Source organism: Chaetomium strumarium (genome assembly GCF_033439665.1).
Source record: "Chaetomium strumarium strain CBS 333.67 chromosome Unknown B0T15scaffold_5, whole genome shotgun sequence".
NCBI lineage: Eukaryota > Fungi > Ascomycota > Sordariomycetes > Sordariales > Chaetomiaceae > Chaetomium > Chaetomium strumarium.
Genome location: NW_026944433.1, coordinates 1,489,491 through 1,511,725, shown reverse-complemented (window position 1 = coordinate 1,511,725; position 22,235 = coordinate 1,489,491). Strand labels below are relative to the sequence as shown.

General features: G+C 57.1%; 5 protein-coding genes across 5 annotated transcripts; 3 read left to right on the top strand and 2 right to left on the bottom strand.

Annotated features, from left to right (window-relative positions):
- Positions 1–342: 342 nt before the first annotated feature.
- Positions 343–3,222, top strand: B0T15DRAFT_400140 (Choline/Carnitine o-acyltransferase-domain-containing protein; the record flags this gene model as incomplete). Its single annotated transcript, XM_062865044.1, has 3 exons — positions 343–763; positions 861–2,978; positions 3,074–3,222. The coding sequence occupies 3 exons, from the start codon at positions 343–345 to the stop codon at positions 3,220–3,222; spliced, it is 2,688 nt and encodes an 895-aa protein (XP_062720128.1).
- A 451-nt stretch (positions 3,223–3,673) lies between these two features.
- On the bottom strand, positions 3,674–5,628 carry B0T15DRAFT_237873 (uncharacterized protein). Its single transcript, XM_062863034.1, has 3 exons — positions 5,500–5,628; positions 5,261–5,442; positions 3,674–5,211 (listed from the first exon to the last, which is right to left on the bottom strand). The coding sequence occupies exons 2-3, from the start codon at positions 5,413–5,415 to the stop codon at positions 3,783–3,785; spliced, it is 1,584 nt and encodes a 527-aa protein (XP_062720127.1). The 5' UTR covers positions 5,416–5,442; positions 5,500–5,628; the 3' UTR covers positions 3,674–3,782.
- A 558-nt stretch (positions 5,629–6,186) lies between these two features.
- B0T15DRAFT_237800 (DNA repair protein-like protein) lies at positions 6,187–8,290 on the top strand. Its single transcript, XM_062863033.1, has one exon. The coding sequence runs from the start codon at positions 6,544–6,546 to the stop codon at positions 8,110–8,112; it is 1,569 nt and encodes a 522-aa protein (XP_062720126.1). The 5' UTR covers positions 6,187–6,543; the 3' UTR covers positions 8,113–8,290.
- On the bottom strand, positions 8,291–12,009 carry B0T15DRAFT_237799 (uncharacterized protein). The gene is made up of 2 exons (XM_062863032.1): positions 11,872–12,009; positions 8,291–11,810 (listed from the first exon to the last, which is right to left on the bottom strand). Exons 1-2 carry the CDS (start codon positions 11,996–11,998, stop codon positions 8,470–8,472), a joined length of 3,468 nt encoding a protein of 1,155 aa, XP_062720125.1. The 5' UTR covers positions 11,999–12,009; the 3' UTR covers positions 8,291–8,469.
- A 3,533-nt stretch (positions 12,010–15,542) lies between these two features.
- Positions 15,543–20,794, top strand: B0T15DRAFT_237688 (armadillo-type protein). Its single transcript, XM_062863030.1, has 6 exons — positions 15,543–16,136; positions 16,242–16,262; positions 16,430–16,875; positions 17,556–17,754; positions 18,282–19,065; positions 19,133–20,794. The coding sequence occupies exons 1-6, from the start codon at positions 15,945–15,947 to the stop codon at positions 20,425–20,427; spliced, it is 2,937 nt and encodes a 978-aa protein (XP_062720124.1). The 5' UTR covers positions 15,543–15,944; the 3' UTR covers positions 20,428–20,794.
- The last annotated feature ends 1,441 nt before the right edge of the window (positions 20,795–22,235 follow it).

Below are 22,235 nucleotides of genomic sequence, written 5' to 3'. Positions count from 1 at the left end.
GTCAGCGTGGGGCCCTGACATTGACTGGACGCTCTCCTCTCCTCCAGGTTCCCGAAGTTGCCGTGCGTGCCACTTTATAGTCCCGAGTCCATCCCGGCCGAGGACCGGTGGCTCCTCTCCCCCGTCTCCTCGCTTCAAGACTACCTCTGGTCGACCCTCCCACTGCTATGCCCTTTGCTGTATCTGCCGGTCTGTGTCTGCAGTAGCATTTCAAGTGGAATGCCACCGTACTGCCTCCAGGACTGCCACTACTTCTACCGCACTGCTCTGCGCGGCCTCAACATCAGCACTCACGTCTCGCCTCTCTACGCTTGATATACCGCTCGAGCCTGACTGACGAGAATGCCCACCCAAGTCCGCATCTTCAGCTCACCAAGGTCTCTTGGTGAGACACTCGCCACCCCCATCCAGCTTTCTCCCGCCGTCCCGCGCTCCGTGCCGGAAGAATATCCCGAGCTGCCACGACCTACCGTCAGCCCGACCCTCAAGGCGCGCCATTACTCCATGTCTGCCGATGAAGAGGTCGACAAGCCCAAGGGCGGCGTCACCTATGCTCACCAGGACAAGCTGCCGAAGTTGCCCATCCCGGAGCTTGAGCTCACCTGCCAGCGATATCTGACGGCCCTCAAGCCGCTCCAGTCGGCCAGGGAACATGCCGAGACGAGGCATGCCGTGCAGGAATTCCTCCGGAATGAGGGGCCAGAGCTGAACGAGAAGCTGAAGAAGTATGCCGAAGCGAGGACCAGCTACATCGAGCAATTCTGTACGTCTGCTTAACCTTCCCTGTAAAAAAAAAACTATAAGAAGAAAAAGAAAAAAAAAGTCACCTTCGCCCGTTATTGACCGTCTAATATTACAAGGGTACGACTCATACCTCAACTTCGACAATCCGGTCGTCCTCAACCTGAACCCCTTTTTCCTGCTCGAGGATGACCCGACGCCTGCCCGGAACAACCAAGTAACGCGGGCTGCATCGCTGGTGGTGTCCGCCTTGGAGTTTGTGAGGGCCGTCCGCAAGGAGGAGCTCCCGCCCGACGCGGTTAAGGGCACGCCTCTGTGCATGCACCAGTACTCGCGCCTGTTCGGCACTGCCCGGGTCCCAACCGACGCGGGGTGCCAGATCGAGCAGGACCCTGAGTCCAAGCACATCATTGTCATGTGCCATGGCCAGTTCTACTGGTTCGACGTCCTGGACGACAACTCGGACGTGATCATGACGGAGAAGGACATTGCCATCAACCTGCAGACCATCATTGACGATGCCGCGCAGACGCCGATCCAGGAAGCGGCCAAGGGCGCGCTGGGCGTTCTCAGCACGGAAAACAGGAAGGTCTGGTCGGGCTTGAGGGACGTGCTGACGAGGGAGCCGGGATCGAACAACGCCGACTGTCTCAGCATCGTAGACACGGCCCTCTTCGTGGTCTGCCTCGACTACACCGAGCCGACAACGGCGGCGGCCCTCTGCCAGAACATGCTCTGCGGCACCAGCGAGATTGAAAAGGGCGTGCAGATCGGCACCTGCACGAACCGGTGGTACGACAAGCTGCAGATCATCGTGTGCAAGAACGGCAGCGCGGGAATCAACTTTGAGCACACCGGCGTCGACGGCCACACGGTGCTGCGTTTCGCGAGCGATGTCTACACGGACACAATCTTGCGCTTTGCGAGGACCATCAACGGCAAGGCGCCGACCATGTGGACGTCGACCAGCCCCGATCCGTCCAAGCGAGACCCCGAGAGCTTCGGCGACGTCAACACAACGCCGCACAAGCTGGAGTGGGACATGATCCCCGAGCTGAGGATCGCCGTGCGCTTCGCCGAGACGCGGCTGGCGGACCTGATCCAGCAGAACGAGTTCCAGTGCCTCGATTTCCACGCGTACGGCAAGAACTTCATCACGTCGATGGGCTTCTCGCCGGACGCCTTCGTGCAGATGGCCTTCCAGGCGGCCTATTACGGACTGTACGGCCGCGTCGAGTGCACCTACGAGCCAGCCATGACCAAGATGTACCTGCATGGGCGGACCGAGGCCATCCGGCCCGTATCGGAAGAGTCGGTCAACTTTGTCCAGACATTCTGGGCCGACAACCCGGCCGAGCAGAAGATCGAAGCGCTCCGCAAGGCCTGCCAGCGCCATGTGGCCACCACCAGGGACTGCGCCAAAGCCCAAGGTTGCGACCGCCACCTATATGCGCTGTTCTGCCTCTGGCAGCGCACCGTCGACGAGGACACGAGCAGCAGCATGGGAAGCGGCAGCACCAACGGCTACTCCAGCCCCGTCGACAACCCCTCGGATCGCGACTCCCTCGTTGGCAGCCCGCCGCGCGAACCAGAGTACCTCCTCGACGGCACCAAGTTCACCACCACCAAAACCGCCGCCGCGCCCTCGACCCGCTCTCGGGGCGACAGCCTCGCCTCCCGCGGCAGCCGCGAGAACGGCAGCGGCAACGGCCACTCGGCACAACACCACCCGCTGCCCCTGATCTTCGCCGACTCGGGCTGGGACAAGCTCAACACGACGATCCTGTCGACCTCCAACTGCGGCAACCCGTCGCTGCGGCAGTTCGGCTTCGGCCCCGTCTCCGGCGACGGCTTCGGCATCGGATACATAATCAAGGACGAGGGCATCTCCATCTGCGTGTCGTCGCGCCACCGCCAGACCCGCCGCTTCGTCGACACGCTCGAGAGCTACCTGCTCGAGATCCGCCGCATCCTGCGCATCACCCGCAACGCCATGGCCAGCAGCCGCCAGACCCGCGCGCGCGAGATCGATTCCCGGAAGAGCGTCGCCGACAAGGGCAATAAGTCTGGTGCCGGTGCCGGTGGTGGTGCGGCAAGCTCCCAGCGCCAGAAGATGAGGGGTCGGCTGATTACGGGCGCCGAGATGATGAAGCGGGAGAAGAGTAGTCTCAATGGCAGTATCGGAAGCCCGACCGAGGACAGCTTGGTTATGAGTGAGGATGATGAGTTGGGTGGCTGTACGTCCTTCATTTCTTTTCCTTGCATCCCCTCTCCCCTCGCTCTTCTTTTTCTCTTCCTTTTGTGCTGATGAGCGCTGACTGACGTGACATAGATGGCTTCTTCGACGCGGGCATGCTGCTGCAGGCGCTCAAGGCGAGAGGCGAGGGCTACGACAACGGCGAGACGAAGCCGTCGGAGCGGGCGGCCGTGCAGGCGCGGAGGAGGGACGTTGGGAAGAAGTTGAGATTGGTGGAGTACTGAGCCCGCCCCGAGGATGACCGTTGATAAATGGGATTCATGATTTCTGTGCTAAAGCACATGCCTTAAGTCTTGGCGGATATGGTGGCCTGTTTCCCCGTGGTTTGACGGCTGGCGTGTTTGTGTGAAGGGGGTCGGACGATATCTGCATTGTGCCTCTCTTGCCTTGGCCTTGGCGTTGTCAGCTTGATGGATTGGATACCTGTACCTTACCTGCCTGATTCGGATCATTGGATGTCTACTAGTAGTAGTTACTAAGGTACTAGGTAAACCCGCTCCTTGGGATACATCCAGAATGTGTATACCTCGCAACGGCAGCCCTAAGATGTCATTCACGGAGCGCATGTAAGCGTGGCTGGAAACCAGTAACTGGTCAAGTATGTACAAGAATCAATAAATCGTTATATGGCCGGTATCATCGAAAGAACCCTCAATCAGCTGCTTACCCTCCACCGTGCACCGAGCTCCAAGCGACCCCGTGCTTCGTGATAAACGCTGGAGCTGCGCAAATCATAGGTATAGGAGGCATCATGTCCACGCAAAATCAATCTCCTCCCCGTCCGTCATGGTAGCTCAGCAGCCGTCCCATGTCCCTCGCCCTGCGCATTCCCCGGCGCCATAGCCTCGACCGCTGAGCCCTCGCTTTGCCTAGGCGCCACCTGTTGGGGTTTCGAGCCAGACGTTGACCGTGCGACAGGCTTCCTCGAAATCGAAACCGCCTTCGCCACCCCGACCGCAGGTAGCTCGCTAATACTGTCATTGCGATCCCTACCTCCAGTGCCGCTTCCCGCCGTCGCTGGCCGCCCCGGCCCAGTCCCAGTGGTGGCGGAAGACGGGGGCCTATAGGGCCGGTATCCCATCCCCGGCTGCAAGATAAGCGGCACGCCCGGCATCCCGCCACTTCCGCTACCGGTGCCTTGTTCCCCTGGCATCGGGCCCAGCGCAGATACCGGCGTCACGGGTGTTGCCCCGTGGTAGGTCGAGACCGGAGTGGTCGTGGAGCGTCTGTCGAGTGGTTCGGCGCCCGTCCAGGTGGCAGATTGGTTCGAGGAGCGGTCGTGTTGCTGATAGTAGGCAGGCGGCACGACCGGTGACGGTGCGTGAGGCTGGTGCTGGTATTGCGGTCGGGGACTGCCGCTAGGGGTCGTTAGGGGGCTTGGCTCGGGGTAGTAGGCCCCGCTAGAGTGGGCGCTGTTGCTCCTGTTGTTGTTCTTGTAGGAGCTAAAAGCGCTTACTGGGGCTGCTGCTGCCGCCGCCGCTGCTGGTGTGGCGTACATGTGCGCTGAGGGTGCGCTGGCGGAAGATTGGTAAGGAGCGGAGGAGTTGTATGCGGGTCCGCGGGGAGAGGCTGCCGGTTGAGCGTAAGTGGCGACGGGCGGAATCGTAGGCTCTGACATGAAGGACCCTGGTGGCTGGACTGCAGCGGCCGCATCGGCGTCGTTCTTCTTCTTGTGCCGACGGAGGAAGAAGGTGCCTAGGATGATCAGGGCGATGGCAGCAACGCCGCCAACCACGCCTCCTACGATTCCACCGACAGGGGTGGATGGAGCATCGGAAGTCGCCGGGGTCGTTGAGACAGTCGCAGCGCCAGCAACCGCAGTGTCGCTTGTAGTGCTCACAGAGGAAGTCATCACCGGAGTCTCGGTGGCGGACGGGTCAGTATTGGACGCGTCGGTGGTGGACGCCTCGGCGGTGGAGGACTCCGTGCTGGAAGTAGATGTTTCTGACGAAGTTGAAGACGTCGATGACTTGGTAGTCGAGCTTGACTTTGACGAGGATGATGACGACGACGACGACTTAGTAGTAGTTGTCGAGGTCTTCTTGGAGGTCGAAGTAGTACTGGTAGTTGACTTGACTGTTGACATGCTCCTAGTTGTGTCATCGCTGTTGGTCGTCTGAGCTTTGTACTCTACCGCCCGCTTGGTGCCACAGAAGTAGTCAGTCACTCCTCCGGGAAAGGCGACGGTGTTGCAGAACTTCGCTGCTCCGGTGCTATGTTGTGTCAGTGAAGATCGCCAGCAGGACCACGGGCTCAAATTACCATTTCAGCGTCATGGCATCAGCCTGGCAGTCATCATCACAGTCATCCATCTCGCGATTGTCAAAGCAAGCCAGGCGGAACGCGCATTGGCTTCCACTGCAGCAGCCCGCAGCGCCCGGCACCCTGCCCGAGGATGGGGCGAAGGCGCAGGTCATGCCATCTCCAAGGCACGCATAGGCCGACTCTTCAACGCTGGTCAGCCGCAAGGCCTGGGACTGCGAAAAGGACAGGGCACATACTTGGGTTGGCACTTATAAAGCCGCAAGTATTGTCTGGCGCCAGGAGGTAGCCCTCAGGGAGAGTGTTTTGTCGTCGAAGGAGTGCGTGGGCATCGGGCCCGGGTGTCGGCTTGGGGGACCAGCCACTCTGTGGGAAGGCTTGGAACGGATCTGTTGGCCGTGGCGCTTCAAAGGCTAACGCTTGGACAGAGACGCCAAAGAGGGCCGCTCCGTAGAGCAAATAAAGGCCCATGGCTCGAAAATCAAAGTAAAGGAATGACTATGGTTAGGCAATGGAGACGTCGTGTCACGGCGTACCCTCACATCGAACAGAGCCGCAAGGGAAACAAGAAACATTCGACGAAATGGCCGCGGGATGGGTCTCCCGACAATAAAACTGTTTCCTCGGGACTTCGCGTCCATACACGTATTTGCTTATGCCGGGTTTCCCGCATGAAGTGCTGGGCGACCGGGGTACTGACACATTGGCTGTAGCCATGGCAGGCCAGCGCCATCCCCATTCAAGCATGGCATGCGCGTTGTGCGCGCTCCCAGGGGTGCAGAGGGTCGGCCGGGGGGCACAAGCCAGGGCTTGCAGTCCTGGGTTGACCCGAGGATGGTCGCTAACGCGGGAATTTTTCTTTTTGGCTGAGAGGGGATTCCGGCGACGACAAGGCTGCTGCCTGTCTTGCATCTTTCGCCGCCCAATGATGTTTGTCTCAGCTTTTTTAAAGTCCCTGCACCGATCCTCGAGTTTGATTACCCCACGCCACCAAGGGGAGAACGGCCCCACAGGAGTTCAGGAACAGGTTAAGCCTAGTGTACTCGGTAAAAATGGACTTCTCCGATCTGCTGCCAGTTTTTGCAGCCATCGCAGTTGGTGTATGAGCACTGTGCAGTTTGTTGATACACGGTCGACAGCCTCCAGAGAATAGGGCGGACTGATCAAGCAGGACTGGGAAATAAGAAGCGAAAAAAAAAATAAAATACACACCTGGGCAATAACCCACCACTTCCACACCCCCGGCTGCCACTGCGTCCTCGATGGCCCACGACCCATGACCCATGACGGATCTCTTGCGCGTGCTCCCGCACTTCCCTGTCGGGCAGTTCGCGAGGCTGATTCCCGTGCTGGAGAAACACGCCGTCTCAACAAGCGACCTCCTCAGCCTTGAGGCCGCCGACATTGGGAAGCGTACCCGCCTGCCGTTGCTCGACGTCAAGCGGTTGTGCAGTGCTGTGTTGGACGCTCTCCATTCGGAGCTCGGTGTCTCGACTACCGTTCCGAGACCTCGACAGCAAGCCAAGGCCGGATCCGAAGCGGGCCCCGGCTTAGAAGGCCCGAACGGCGGAGGCCGCGCCGCTCCGGAACAGTTCGATGCGGAGCACACACCCGCAAGCTCGCTGGGAGGCACGGCCGCTTCGCTGTCCGCGCAATGGCAGACCATCAGCACACTTGATGGCGAACTCGACCGCGCCCTGGGCGGCGGCATCCCCGCCGGGTATGTGACCGAGGTCACGGGCGAGTCCGGCGCCGGCAAGACCCAGTTTCTGCTCACCCTCCTCCTCTCCGCGCAGCTGCCGCCACCACACGGTCTAGGTCGCCCGGCGCTCTACATCAGCACCGAGGCCCCGCTCTCGACCCGGCGCTTGACGCAGATGCTCTCGGCCAACCCGCTCTTCCAGCGCCTGCCCCCTTCGCAGCGGCCGTCCCTCGACAACATCATCAGCACCGTCACCCCCGACCTGGAGAGCCAGGATCACATCCTCACCTTCCAAGTCCCAGTCGAGGTTGAGCGCCGCGGCATCGGCCTGCTGGTGGTCGACTCGGTCGCAGCCAACTACCGCGCCGAGTTCGAGCGCTCCGGCGGCAGCCAGCACGGCTCTAACATGGGCGTGCGCACCGCCGAGCTCGTCAAGCTGGGCATGCACCTGCGTGACCTCGCGCAGCGGCACAACCTGGCCGTGGTGGTCTCCAACCAAGTAGCAGACCGCTTCTCCAGCGGCAGCAGCAGCAGCGGCATTACTCCCAGCTTCCAGACCCCCGCCTCCTCCCTCCACCGTCTTCCTCCCCAGCCGCAACCCCCCCGCCAGACCCAGGAATCCCCCCTCGCAACCCGTAGCCGGGCCCCTCCACAACCACAACTACCCCCTTCCTCGTCAGTGTCATCATCCCTGCCTTCTTCCAGCCTCCCCCAACAACCACCGCCCCCTCCACCCTTATTCAACCCAGACGAGACCGACAATAACAACACCCTCCCGCAGCAGCCATCCCACCCGGCCCTGCTGCTCGACCACCAACAGCGCTGGTTCACAGGCTGGGGCGACGAGCCGTCCTCCTCTCCCTCCCTTGCGGCAGGGCCGCTCAAGACTCCGTCGCTGGGGCTGGTGTGGACGACACAGGTGGCCGGGCGCATCGCTCTGTTCAGGCGGCCGGCGGCATATACATACCAACAAGGGAAGGGCGGGTGGCGGCGGTGGATGAAGGTAGTTTTCGCCTCGCACGTTGCGGGGACGGGCCCGGGGCTGGAGGGGGCGGTGGAGTTTGAGGTTTGGATGGGTGGTTTGCGCTCAACGTCAGCGTCGGGGATGGGTGTGGAAAGCGGGGATGGAAACGAGACGAAGGAGGGGTGAAGGATGGGAAATTAATGTTCTGCGATTCTACCTGTTGGTTGAGAAATGCACGGCATGATATGCTTGGGTTAATGAGGAAGTTAATGTTATTGTTTATTCGAGGGAGGGATCCCGTCAAGGGGAGAATGAATAGACCCCATCCCAATATAAGACAATACAAGACTATCTCAAATGCCGCTTTTGTAAGGCTACAAATCTGCAAGCAGACTAAAACAGTTCCTTCCGTCTGGAGACGCCATGCTAGAACTCAAACGTAGGTATGCCAAAATCACCCATACTTATTTATTATACAGGGCAGCCCATCTTTGATCCCTCCCGAAACGCCACCCGCCTTCTCTCCTTTGGCTCCCAGCAACACTACCTCGGATGCGGAAACCTATCTTCTAACTCCATCCTCACGCCCACATTCATGCTGATTAACTCCTGCACCAGCAGCTTCGCCGCATACGGCATCGTCATCTTGGTCATCTCGCTCGTGCTCGCGCAGGTCTGGCAGTATCCCTTATACCCCAGCAGCCCACACCGCTCACATATGTCCACCTCCGTGCCGTCGGAGCTGATCATCAGCCGTTCCAATAACAGCTGAGACGCGCCGTAGGAGATCAGACAATCTCTCTCCATTTCACCCAGACGCAACCCACCGTCGCGAGACCGACCCTCGGTCGGCTGCCGCGTGAGAATCGCCCGGGGGCCCCGTGACCGCGAGTGCATTTTATCTTGCACCATGTGCTTCAGCCGCTGGTAGTAGATCGGCCCGTTGAAGAGGTAGGCCTCGTGCGGCTCGCCCGTGATGCCCGAGGTGAAGTAGTCCTTGCCTTCCCACGAGAAGCCGTGCTCGATGAGGACCTTGCCCATCTCCTCGACCGGGTGGGAGCGGAAGGCGTCGCCGAAGCCATAGTCGCGGCGGCCCGCAACGACCGACGCTTTGCCTGTGAGACACTCAAACAGCTTGCCGACCGTCATGCGCGACGGGAAACCGTGCGGGTTCATGATGATGTCCGGCACGAGGCCCGAATCCGAGAAGGGCATGTCTTCTTGGTCGACAATGATGCCTACGACGCCCTTTTGCCCGTGGCGCGACGAGAACTTGTCACCGAGTTCTGGTCGGCGCGTCTGCCTCGTCTGCACTTTGACGATGGCAGTGTTCTTCTCCGTGTTGGAAACCATTACCTTGTCGATGTACGCAGGGTCGGCGATGCGGTAGTTGATCGGAGACGGGCGGAAATCGTCGGATCCTCGGTCGCTGCCGATGCCAGTCGATGTCTGGTCGATAGGCGTCTCTTTCATGATCATGGTCTCTCCGGAGTGAATCCGATAGCCCACGACAGCCAGTCCATCCTTGTCCAGACAGCCGTGCTTGGCGATCGTCCTCCCTTCCTCGTCCTTCTGGATGCCTCCTAGCCTATCCTTCCGCCCGTTCGGGTACTGCTGCAGCTCAGCCGAGTACTTGCGGAACACCTGGCACCGCCCGAAGCCCCTGTCGCAGGACGCCTTGTTCAGCACGAGTGCGTCTTCGATATCGTAGCCCGAGTATGACATGACCACCACTGTTGCATTCTGCCCGGCCGGAAGCTTGTCGTAGTGGACGAGCTGGATCGTCTTGGTGATTACCATCGGGCGCTGGGGGTACACAAGAGTGTACAGGAGCGTGTCTATCCGGTTGAACTGGTTATATGCGATAGCTCCAATGGCTTGCTTGCCCATAGCACATTGGTATGTGTTACGGGGTGACTGATTGTGGTGAGGGAACGGGATGAGACCGGCCACCGCTCCGAGGATGGTAAAAGGCTCGATCTCCATATGCGTTGTCGACTGGTTGATATCGTCCTCTCTGATGGCTATTAGCGAGTCGTTTTCCTCGTTGACGTCAAGGTACTCTATGATGCCGCGCTTCAAGAAGTCGTCAAAGGTCGCTTTCCCACGCTGTAGAAGTCTCAGGTGATCCGCCTTTAGCTTTGATTTCCCGTCCTTGACAATGATGTAGGGCCGGCAAATGCGCCCTTCATCCGTCGCGATGTGGATTGCTGAGAAGTGCTCGTTGATGTGAATCCCAACGAATGGAGAAATATGGCCGCGGCGACGCATGGTCTTGAACCGCGACGCGAACTGCTTCGGGTGTCGGGTCAGAGCGAAGGGCGTGCCGTTAAGATGGATGATGTAGGAGCCAGGCTTGTGCATCTCGGTCCCGCTGAACATCCGGATCGGCAAGACGCCATCAACAAGGGCGAAGATCCAATGCTTCACAGGCTCCTCGTCGGCATTGGTAGTGATATGGGTCATAAGGGCTAGATTTTTGACCAGACCGCAGGCTTCACCTTCTGGCGTGTCCGAAGGGCAGAGCATACCCCATTGAGATGGCTGGAGCGCTCTAGGACCGCTCACTTTTCTTGTCTTCTCGAACTGACTGCTGATACGGGTCATCATGCCGAGGGCGGAAATGTAACTCAGGCGGCTCAGGACGTGGGTGACACCAGCTCGGTTCATGTTGAATCGCTTGACGTTCCAATTCCCGCTCTGGATGGCCCGGTTCAGCCCTTGTGTAATATATTGACCCTGGCTGCTGATTGGGCCTATGGGGTCGTAGGCCGAGGTGCGGTTCGGTTTCTTAAAGAAATATTCCATATTTCCCTTCAGCATCGAGACAAACCCCTTGAACAGGTCTTCGAATAACAGAGACAGCAGCTGCCCGGCCAGTTCTAGCCTCTTGTTGCCTACGAAGTCCCGGTCATCGACAAGCTTCGAATTATGCGCGGCCATCAGGACACGGCGGACCATCATGGCAATGTAGATTGCCTTCGGGTAGAAGTCGAGGTCCTCAATGGTAACATGGGCGATGATGATGTTGGCGAGAGCGTCCAATCCTTCCTCGACCGGACTCCGGCGGGGTGCGGGACCGGATCGTCCTTTCTTGGGCCCTCCCATTTTCACCCTGGCGCCAACATACTCCAGCGCTTGCTGCTGCGTATACACGCCCGCCTTGGCCGCCTCTTCGAAATTGATGAGGAAGTCGTCCTGGTACCTCGCATCGCCGCCCGCCACAAGCTCCATGATCTCATAGTCAGAGAGTCCGCCAAAAGCCTTGAGCACAATGACGATCGGGATGGGCTCCACGAGGACGTTATGATTAAGAACTATCCGGTCCTTCTTCAGAATGACATATGTCTTGGACTTGCGCTCGTGTGTTGAACTCGTGACCGACGCCGACACTCCGCCCGTCTTCTCGTCCGCTTCGACGATGACACGGTTCTTGCTCAGTTGTTCTTGAATGAGAATAACCTTTTCAGTTCCATTGATGATGAAGTAACCACCAGGGTCCAGCGGGCACTCGTTCATAATCTCCATCTGGGCGTTGTTGGCGCCGCTGAGGCAGCACTTCGCGCTTTTGAGCATGACGGGTATTCGGCAAAGCGGGATGTTTTTCCGGACGATCTTTTTCCGATCGCGCGAGTATATAATGTCCACCACCACCGGTGCGGCATATGTCATGTCACGGAGGCGGCACTCCATCGGTGTGACCTCGTCACGAGCCTTAATGTCGCTGTAGTCATTGCGGGTAGGGGTTCCGACACGGATGTCGGTGAACTCGAGCCAGAAGTCTTTTTCTTGGTCGCTTCGAATGGATCGGTTTGCCCTGACAATATCTTTGATCTCTTGTTCGACGAAGAAATTGTACGAGTCTATGTGCTGCTTGACGAGACCTAGCGATTCACGGGTCAGCATCACATCCCGCTACTCGCCACTACGGGATCCTCGACTCACCTTTCACCTTGAGGAACGCTGGTAGTAGCTGGTACTTGTCTTCTTTGGTTGATATTGTGTCTGTGAGTTTCTTGCCGTTGTAGAAAGGCTCTAGTAGGGCCTCGAAGCCGTCGTCAATCGCAGCCATCTTGACCGTGTTGGGGACTCGGGAGGATGCCGAATGAGCAACGGATGATGTGAACCAAACAATTATTTTTTGCCCCGCACTGCAGATCCGGCAGCGTTATCGATAACAACGCAGGATAAGGTTGGGGACGACAGGGGACCGACCAGTACGGAATACTCTTGGTATGTACTTCCAGGTTATTAACAGTACCGACATACCGTGACTTCCCAATAAGGTGGCAGGCAAGGTCCTAATGTTACTGATTGATCCTCCAGTGTTGGTTGACGCAAGCTAAAATGGGATTCTCCAGAAGTACGTGATCAGATAAAATGCTGATTACCTATGCTAGATGGCCACAGCTTTAGGAGACTCGTTGATTGCGCTTCCCCAAGTTGGACGAGAGGTACTGCCTTTACTATGATCCTCCAGGTCACAGACTGCCCAGCGACAGGGCGGGCTGTTCCACTTACGGATTACCCGAGATAGATTACAGTTTTAGAAGTGAAGCAAAATCTGGAGTCACACGCAAGATGCATACTGCAAGTAATGGGCGGAGTTCCCCTGCCAACTTCGACGTACCTAAGCTAGCTCAGCGCGTACTAGGGTACATTAGTGTGATATGCGTCTATGTACACTAAAAGGCTAGGTTTGGATTGACCTCCACCGAGTTGTAGCTGGGAGTCCGAAGGAGAAAGCCAAGAAATGATGATTACCCCGCCTTGGTGTCGATCTACCTGTGAGCCGACCCCTCATCCCGCACCAGATGGTAGGTAATCGAACTCGCAACTCGACCGGGGCTCTATTAACTTCCAGGTTTGTTTCACGGGCAGATCGAGCTGCTTTGTGCCATTGAGGCTCAACTACGGCATATGTTTGTTCAGGTAGGGTACAGCTCGAGCGAGCTCTCAGCCACTGAGCTCGCTGTTCCAAGGATAACAAATGACCCCCCACCTCCTGTGGTGTTCTATGACAGTAGTGTACTAGGTTCGGCCTTCTCGAGCGACCCCAGGTTCCTAAAACTTGGGCTCACCGACTTTTCTGCAGGAAACTTGCAGATTGCAGGTTACCTTACCTATAATGTGGGGTTGGATTTGAGGCTGACGCCCGGGTCGGATCGGCCTCTCGCTGGCTCGAGCCTGGACAACTCACCCCTCCCAATCGGACAGTACCTCGGCAGCGGCGATGTTGAGCTCACCACGCACGGTATAGATTCTCATGGTGCGGAGAGCAACAACGGTCATCGCTCCGAGCTTGACGAACTAAGTCGTTGGCAGTACCTTCGAACGAGCGGCTAGCCGCAGAGTCGCGCAGAGATCGACAGGGTCGTCTGCGATACCCTCCTGCGTCCCGTCGGGCAGAGGTGGGTCTGCCCAGATCTCCTGTCACAGACCTGATGTTCACATTGGCTGTGAGAAGTTGGATCGCAAGGGCTTACAGGAGAGCTTTTAGCGCGCTCGCCACCCCTCAATGGGCTGCTGTTCGGAGCGTTGAGAGATGATCTCCGTTGCAAGCGTTGAGAAAAGTGCTGGATTCTCGGCTCGACGCATGCGTGTTAACATGGATATGAGCTCCACCAAACGGCACCCTGACTGCAACCCAGGAGGGGTTGTGTCCCGTTGATGAAGGGAGGGGGATGGGAAGGTGAGCACCCAACATCTTCCAGAATCACTTAGTGTCCTGGAGGACTCGCTCTGAACTCTGGAGAAGAGACACTTTGCCCTCGAGTAATCCTCTCACTAGATGCGCCGGGCGTGAGCTGTCAGTGTCAGCAAATCGAGCCTTGTGCATACCTACCAATCCGGAAGCGGCTGCTGTCGGTGTTTGATAGTCAGATTCCCAAATCTACCTACTGAGTATCGCGGTGTTGACAGAAACCCGGTTAAATGCAACGCCGAGCTCCTTCGTCATACGACGCCGCGCCGTCCTACATGTGTCAAATATCAGACCGCGCACTCGCTGCAGTAGTCGACGCTCGAACCTGTAAAGCACTCCGTGATATCGCCATCTGGCGGCACCCCCTTGCAGTAAGCTTCAGGATAGGCGGCTGCATAGACAGCAGAACGACTTAGAAGCCGCCATGGTAGATAGTTGAAAAAGAGGTCGTTTTCTGTGAGCGATCCCCATCACTCGTTCAGGAGAGATTGGTGGAGACAACTGGCTCCTTGGCCCTCTCATGGACAGGCTCCTGCTTGGAAAATCGCCGTGAAACAAGATTGTTGCGTCAGCGCACATATAATCGTCAGTTCGGGATAAGGGGCTGCTGTTGATGTTAGCTGATCGCCACAAACGGATAACCAAAACCACAAAATCTCACGCTGAGCTTGGCGCCGCCCATCCTCGGTGGTATATCCGTAGTACTGTCAGCTCGCCGAGGGCGGTTGGAAGCCGGCCAGTCACAAGCCGCCATCCCCATAAACCGGAATGAATGCATATGCATGGATCGGGCCTCAACCTGGAGAAGGGACTTGCCTCTTTTATACTCGCCACCTGGACGAACAATGAGACGGTAGGGTGTAGTGGACTCGTGGGTGTGGAAGAAAGGGGCGCCCTGCAGCCCGCGCGTCGGCGTCACATTTGCAACCAGGCTGCGCTCTTCGCTGTCCTGTTGTGCTGCCGTCTTGCCTTTCGGGCTTCCCGGTCTTCCATGTTTCGTCCACCGCTAATTGCTTTGATCACCTTACACAGAACTTCAGGGTCGAGTACCCTCTCAGAACGCAACACCCGTAAAGCCGCGGTCTGTATTCCGTAGATGTTGTAAACAAATCGTGTAGGATCCTGCTGTCGGATACCATAGTTGCAATGGGCATGCCGGTTGATTAGCGTCTCCCGCAACATCCGCAGCGTGCATGTACTGTGTATGTACGTCCCACGGTGCCCTGGGAAAAAGAAGCTTCCCGCTAGCGTGGTCAGATCTGCATGCCCTCTAGATCAGCGTGGCTGGCGTTCCCTCTTTACTTGGAACGCGGCAGACAACCTGGGGTACTAGTAGCCGGCATTGGGCAGCAAACTAGACTTGGATGAGCAGACCGTCGTATCCCCTGGCCAACTCGACTTAATGACTTGCTTCTTAGCGCATGTCTTGTCCGGTAATGAACATCTTTTTATGAGCCGCTGGAGGCGTCATACCTTAGGTGTAAGGTACATGCCGGAGGTGAGTAGGTGACCCCGACTTCTACCTTACCCTACGCTGGCTGTCTCGAGTTAGTTGGTACAAAGGCCCCTTCTCTCTGCAGAACTGCGATAGGGGCAAAGGTTAGACCGTGCTCGATGTTAGCGCACACTGCACCGTATGATGGATCACATACCTACTGTGTACACAGGAAGCTTGGGCCTCCACTTGATGTTCGAACTGTCCCGTCACTGGCCAACTGGTGGACTTGTCTTTAACTAAACCGAGCCTCGACCCAAAGCGGGCGCTTCTACTTCGCTTTCCACAACCCACGCTCTTTTGTACTCCTGCATTGCCTCCTTTTGCTGTTGCGCCTGGTCACCAGGGCGCAGCGTGTGCCAACAGACTTTTATATCTCTAGGTCAGTGCATGTTTTGATTGCGAACCGCTTGCCCGCTGTGCATCCTTTTGAGCTCAAGTACCCGTCGCACACGGAAGCTTTGATGCCGCCACAGGACGATGGAAGGGGAACACCAGACACGGCACAGCAGTTGATGGTTGGGAAGCGATGGCGGCCGGCACAGCAACCCGTGGCGAGCAACGAGCAACAAGAAAGGACGAGCACCAAGGCGCGCTCCGTCCTCTTTGCGTTCCTGCTGATCCCTTGCTTCCCTTCACTCTGTCGCGCCGGTCTGGCAGGCAAAGGGCGTCTACACTGCGATCTTCGGACTCATCTACTGCCGATGGAGAGCGCTGACGCAAGGCCCTTTTAGATTTATAGAGAAGAGATACCTCCGTCCAATTCGGGAGCCCGGTATACGAAAATTGCTGTGTTTGTAGTAGCAGGAGGCTGGCGAGATGGACGACTTCTTCCGAACCCAACAGAGCCCTCGCGGCGAGCCACAAGGGAGCTCGGCATTCGTGTCGTCACCTAGGAACGGGTCTATGCTGCCACGTCGGTTCACTGCCGACTCCAGCCGTATACCAACACTTTCGACAATCAATACCATTCCGCGCGCCGCTGAGCCGCAGGACTTTGCTGCTACCTCGGTGCGTCTCCGGAGCTGAAGGGAGATCTGGCCCAGGCCTCGCGTATCGCCCGCTACTGTTTCTCCTTCAATTTCCGCAGCACTGCGCTAATACTGCTTACGCCAGGCTTTGCATAAAGTTCAATTGGTATGCATTTCCAGCCCATTAGTGGTACCCCTGAGCTTGCTTTGGGTTGGACCGGTGGAGACCACGGTTGGATACAGGATACTGGCCACAAAGCATTGGGACTCCTGCTCCTACCCGCCGTGACCCTGTCTTCTTTAGCAGAATGTTTCCGCTGACTCTGCCGGCAGCTGGAAAAGAAAAGGATGGACTACGAGAGGCTTCGGGAGCACAGAAGGCGCTTCGAGGCTGAGATGTACAAGCTGGACGCCCAGCAGCGCCAGGAAGAGAGAGAGCTTCAGCAGATGCAGGAAGATTTGGCCGCAAGATACGGAGGGCACCAGTCGGAGCCGACTACGCCGCCAGAATACCGAGACACTGCCGGGTTCCCGTCTATATTTTCTAGGCCGAATCGCTACTCGACATCGAGCCTCACTTCCCCTCCCGGCCTCTTCAACCGCCCAGGACGGTCCGGCTCGCTCCTGACCTCGCCTCTTTCTGGAACGCTCCCATCATCTCGATTTCCGTTCGACGACATCCCGTCACACTCCGTTCCCGGTTCGCGGAGGAACAGTGACGAGGATGAGAAGGAGGAGGCAGTTCGTCAGGACCCAACGAGCCACCGTTCAACAAATGCGTAAGTGAAAATCATCTTGGTTCTTATTCACGCCTTGCCAGGAGGTATTTAGGCAGCGCTCCAAGCCGTGCTGAGCTGTTCTATTTGTCCATGTCCCAAACCCCTTTTCGACTTTGTTTTCGGCTTAAGGGACTCACAGTGTTGTGTGATCCATCCCGTCTCAATACCTTCCACTTCATTAGCTCGAACATTAGCCAGTGCCAGAGTCGACATCCATCCTATTCATTCGCAATTTCCCATGTTCCTGTTATTCTTCTTCCTCACCACCGCGTCTTGCCGAGCATTCAGCGCAGGGGAAGCAACAACAATAGTTATTCAGGCACTTCCGTGTGCCTTCCTCCGCCAAATATCCCATTGATGCAGCTGCATTTCTATCATCTCCATGCTTTCTTGGAGCACCCTCGAAATCTACTTAAACCCTGTTCCTTGGTTCTATCCTCATCCTCAACTTGCAACTTGCCTTACACAACTCTCTTCTTCATTACGTTCGGCAGCGCGCATATTCTCCAGCATCCCATTTACCCAGCACACTTGAGAGTGTCCAGGGTTGGCTCTCTTGATCAGGACCACTGACAACGTCGTTGTCTCTGTTCTCCCACGCTTTAGTAATATTCTTTGGTTCTACAGAGGGGTGGATGCGTTAAGGCGAAGTCGGTAACTGACATTCTCATTCTTTACAGCCTCAACAGATACTCCATGCCCGTGACCCGGTCCCGGACCTACCTGAGCGATATTGGTCTCGAGGACAGCAACAACACAACCGGCTTTCTGTTCGGGGACGAGGACTCGAATTCGGCAGACAAAAAGACTCCCACAGCCCAGGTTGGCAGCACGGAGCCCTTCCCATCTTTATTCCGACAGCAGCCTTTCCCAAGCATGGTGAGTTGTCTCTTTCTGTTTGTCTATGGCCAGGCCATCCACCTATTTGAACCGCCTTTTGGCTTTTTGCCACGGTTTCTGTTGTCTCGGGAGCTCTGGGCTGTTTCTGCCATTTTGAAAGACTCGGTTTTTGGGGTCTTCAAGTTTGCGAATTGGCAGTGCAGTCAGGTCGCTCTGATTTCATCAGAATCGCGCCCCACGCGCTCGAGACCTCAAAAGTCGCGCTTCATTCATTCGCTATTCAAACTTCCACATAGCCAACATCACGATTTTGTTGTATTCGAATTTCTCACCGACCTTGCTCCCATCTTGATATGTCAGAATCCCAACTGTACACCCAATTTTGCTGTTACTCACCAGTTCCCTTGCACATACATCTCTGTATCAGACGGTCCCGTCAGCCTATACAGGGTTTTCGATCTTTTTGCTGCCTCCGATCTTGCGCTCTACCAACAATTTGCAATTTGGCTTTTGAGCGTTGTCTCTGACACGGCTGGAACCACACTAACCAGCATCGCCACGAGCAGAATATGTCTACCATGGCGTCGTCCCAACATAGCACCGGTGCCTCGGTCGGCTCCCCCTCGGAGGCCAGCACCATCGGCAGCAACCGGCCGGCCAATATCCGCCACTCGATTGACGGCTTGAAGTTCTTCCCGGAGAGCACGTCTGCTGCTCCGGAAGCTCCGGCAACATCTGTCGTTTCGTCGCCCACTGCTCACACGTTGGCCTCTCCTCCCAAGCTGCACCAGTCCTACTCCGCCAACGACGTGCCGACTGTCAAGACCAACGGCACTGCTGGCATGGGTGGCAATGCAAACAACCACGCACAGCAGCATTTTCACAACCACAATGCTAGCATGGGCCGCATCCCGGCCGGCGCCATGACTAGCCGCCACAACCGTGAGCTATCGGGTGATGCCTCCTCGGCTAATGGCCGCGAAACTGGTAACTATCCGTCCATAACCTCGACCTTGCACGCAAACGCGCCGCCTTTCGGTCCCTCGACCACTCAGCCGCAGCCGCAGCAGGCCCCCTCTGCTGCGACGCCTGCCGTGGGCGCGGCGCCTGCGGTGCCGTACCCGTTTTACCCTGCGAACCCGGGGTACAATGCTATGAGCGGCCCTCCTCCAGCTGGTTACAACAGCCTCCCCATGCTCATGCAGGGTCTGACGGTGGGCAACGGCAATCCTTACGCCCAGCAGAATTTCACGGGCTACAACCCGCTCTACAGCCAGCCGCCTGCCCCTCGCCAGCACCAGGACAGTCAAGCGCGTGTCATCCAGAGCCGTCGCCAGATGGACAGTGAAGGTAAGTTCCAACCCCCAAAGCGGCCGTCCCTTGTGTATGCGCCGGGTGTGCTAACGATCCTCGACAGCCATGGCTCGCTTCAACAACCTGCCGCTTGAGCAGGTCGGCGGTACCATTTATGCACTGTGCAAGGATCAGCACGGTTGCCGCTACCTTCAGAAGCAGCTGGAGAATCGTATCCCCGAGCAAATCCACATGATTTGGCTCGAAACCAACCAGCACGTGGTGGAGCTGATGACCGATCCCTTCGGCAACTACCTCTGCCAGAAACTCCTTGAGTACTGCAACGACGACGAGCGCACTGTCTTGATCCAGAACGCGGCATCAGACATGGTGCGCATCGCACTGAACCAGCATGGTACTCGAGCCCTCCAGAAGATGATCGAGCATGTGACCACGCCGGTTCAGATCAACTTGATTGTTGAGGCACTCCGGAACCAGGTCGTCGAGCTCATCCAAGACCTGAATGGCAACCATGTCATCCAGAAGTGCCTGAACAAGCTCAGCGCCGCCGATGCGTCCTTCATCTTCGATGCCGTTGGCAAGCACTGCGTTGAGGTGGGTACTCACCGCCACGGCTGCTGCGTTCTCCAGCGCTGCATCGATCATGCCGACGGCCAGCAGAAGATATGGCTCATTGAGTGCATCACGGCCCATGCTGTCACCCTCGTGCAAGACCCGTTCGGCAACTATGTGGTCCAGTACATAATCGATCTCAATGAGGAGACTTTCACGGAACCGCTTGTGCAGCAGTTCAAGAACCGCATCGCCGCGCTCTCGAAGCACAAGTTTAGCTCCAATGTCGTCGAGAAGTGTCTGCGCTGCGCTTCCGAGCAGTCTCGGGATATGATCGTCTCGGAGCTCCTGGCCCACGGCGAAATCGATCGCCTGCTCCGTGACTCCTTCGGCAACTACGTTATCCAGACGGCCTTGGACTACTCGACCCCAATCTCGAAGCACCGTCTCGTCGAAGCCATTCGCCCGAGTCTCCCGGGCATTCGGGCGACGCCGTATGGCCGCCGCATTCAGGCCAAGATTCAGGCCTACGATGCGCGTACGGGTTCTGGCAACGACCAACGCGTGTTGCCGACCGACCCGACCGGTGGCCAAATCTCTATCCGTCAGACCCACAACCGTGGCATGCCCAACGGTGCCCCGATGCACGCGAACGGGGGATACGCCAACGGTGCCAACGGCGTGAATGGCGGTCTCGTTGGAGCCATGTACCCAATCAACTCACCCATAGCAATGGGTGCTCCGCAAAGCCACGCTCCGCCGCAGCCGCCGCGTCCCCAGCATTTCTCGCCTCCCTTTTCCCCTGGGAGCTCGACTACCGATAATGGCGAAACCCAGTGGGTCTAAACGGTACTTGGGCGCTGCACGCACAGCTTGTGCAACACGATGGGACTTGGGCCTTGGTGTCCCGCGTTCTCTTGTCTACTTTACCACCACTTGCTACATTAGCAACGAAGGCATCATCGCTTGCTATGACCGTCACGACCTTTCCTCTTCTCAGTGTTTCCACTAGCAACGACCGACACGGCATATCTTCCGTCATGATGCGACACGGTACCCAGTGGGCGACGAAACGACCATCGAGCTTAAGCACCTCCTTGAGATTGTTGGTGGGCCGTCTCGAGGAGGCACGCTTTGTTGTACACTATCCGCTCGATAGGTACGAGGGCAGTCGCGACCGCATAGAGCGTTCTGGAACGTAATTTCCCCCCAAATTCCTCCTTTTTTCCTCGTTTCGGTCCGGCATATTTCCTCTTTGAGTTCACACCCCAGATACTTTCCCGATCCCGATCTCGACGGATTATCTTCTCGCCATCAACAGGATCTTTGCGCCATCTGCATCAGTCAATCATCTCGGCAAGCTATGGCACGGTTAGCTATCGGGATGCAGGGCGCGATTTTCGGCGTGTATTTTCCGCATTACGGCGTTTTTTCTGGGTCGGCTGCGCAGGAACTCCTTGAGGCGACACCTGGGGCAGGTTGGGTCCTGGTTCGCATACATGCCGCGTACGTGCTCGTATCAACCATTCCCCATGGCCGGCCATGGAGTACCGTCTCCCACATCAATTGACGGTATTTCATGCTTGGAGGTTTCTCACAGAGGCGAACTTGCACTGTGACCTTTCATCGGGGATCTGGATTCTCAATGTTTGTGGCGGACTCGGCGGGTTCCCGCCGGTCACCATTGACAATCCATGGATCTCTTACCCGTCGACAGGCCCTTCGGTTTTCTTTCGCGCTGTGCATTTGGTCTTGGGGCGTTTCTTTTCTGATCCGTCCATGCAGCTCTGCAAGACACCAGTCTGCAGCTGGCATTGGAGTTTTCGATGGTTTCACTTCTTTTTCTTGTCTTTTCTTCTGCCTTTTTCGCCTCCCATTCTGGTTGCTCTCCCGACGGGCCTCTACAGCGGAATTTGATTCAACTTCAATAGTCTCAATCAATCTCCGCATGGTTCGGGTACCCGGGTTCTCGGCATCGGGGAGAGAACCAGCCGATGGCAAATGGGGGCTTTGCTTATATTCCAGGGCCCTGCTATATGGGAGCACCCCGGCTTTGGGGCGGGCTAGCAGCACCCCGGCCTGGCCTACCTTGCTTTGCCTGTATTTAGAGAGGGAACAACGCAAACAAAACCTGCATTCTTAAGTGTGTTCTTGTGGTGATCCTGGTGACAATAATGACGCACACCGTCTTGGTAGGCCGTCCCTGACCGCCCCGAGGCTCCTTCCACGTAGGATTACGGTTGGCCCTCGTAAGACGAGCACTCTGAATCATCAAATGTGAGTGCCCATAATGTCACCTTCGATTTCACGCACGAGGCATCATATACTCGCGACGTCCAGAGGGCAGGTGAAGGATAGCTTCACTCTTCCATTTACAGGTCATTGTGGTAAAACTACCTTCTACTGAACGGGGGCGTCGGATTCAGAAGAGTACCAAGGGTCTGAGCCAGTGGATTAGCTCCCTCGCCTGAAAGAAATAAGGAACGCAATGATCACCAATTGCAGTGGAACACCAGACCATCCATGGATGGCCCAGTAAGTGCGCGCGCTTTGGTATGACCTAGAAATGTATTCTAGCTTCAGGACGTGCTGCAACCAAGGTCAGGAGCTGGGATGAGTCGATCCTGTCATCGGGGTGGAGGACAGTAAGCGTA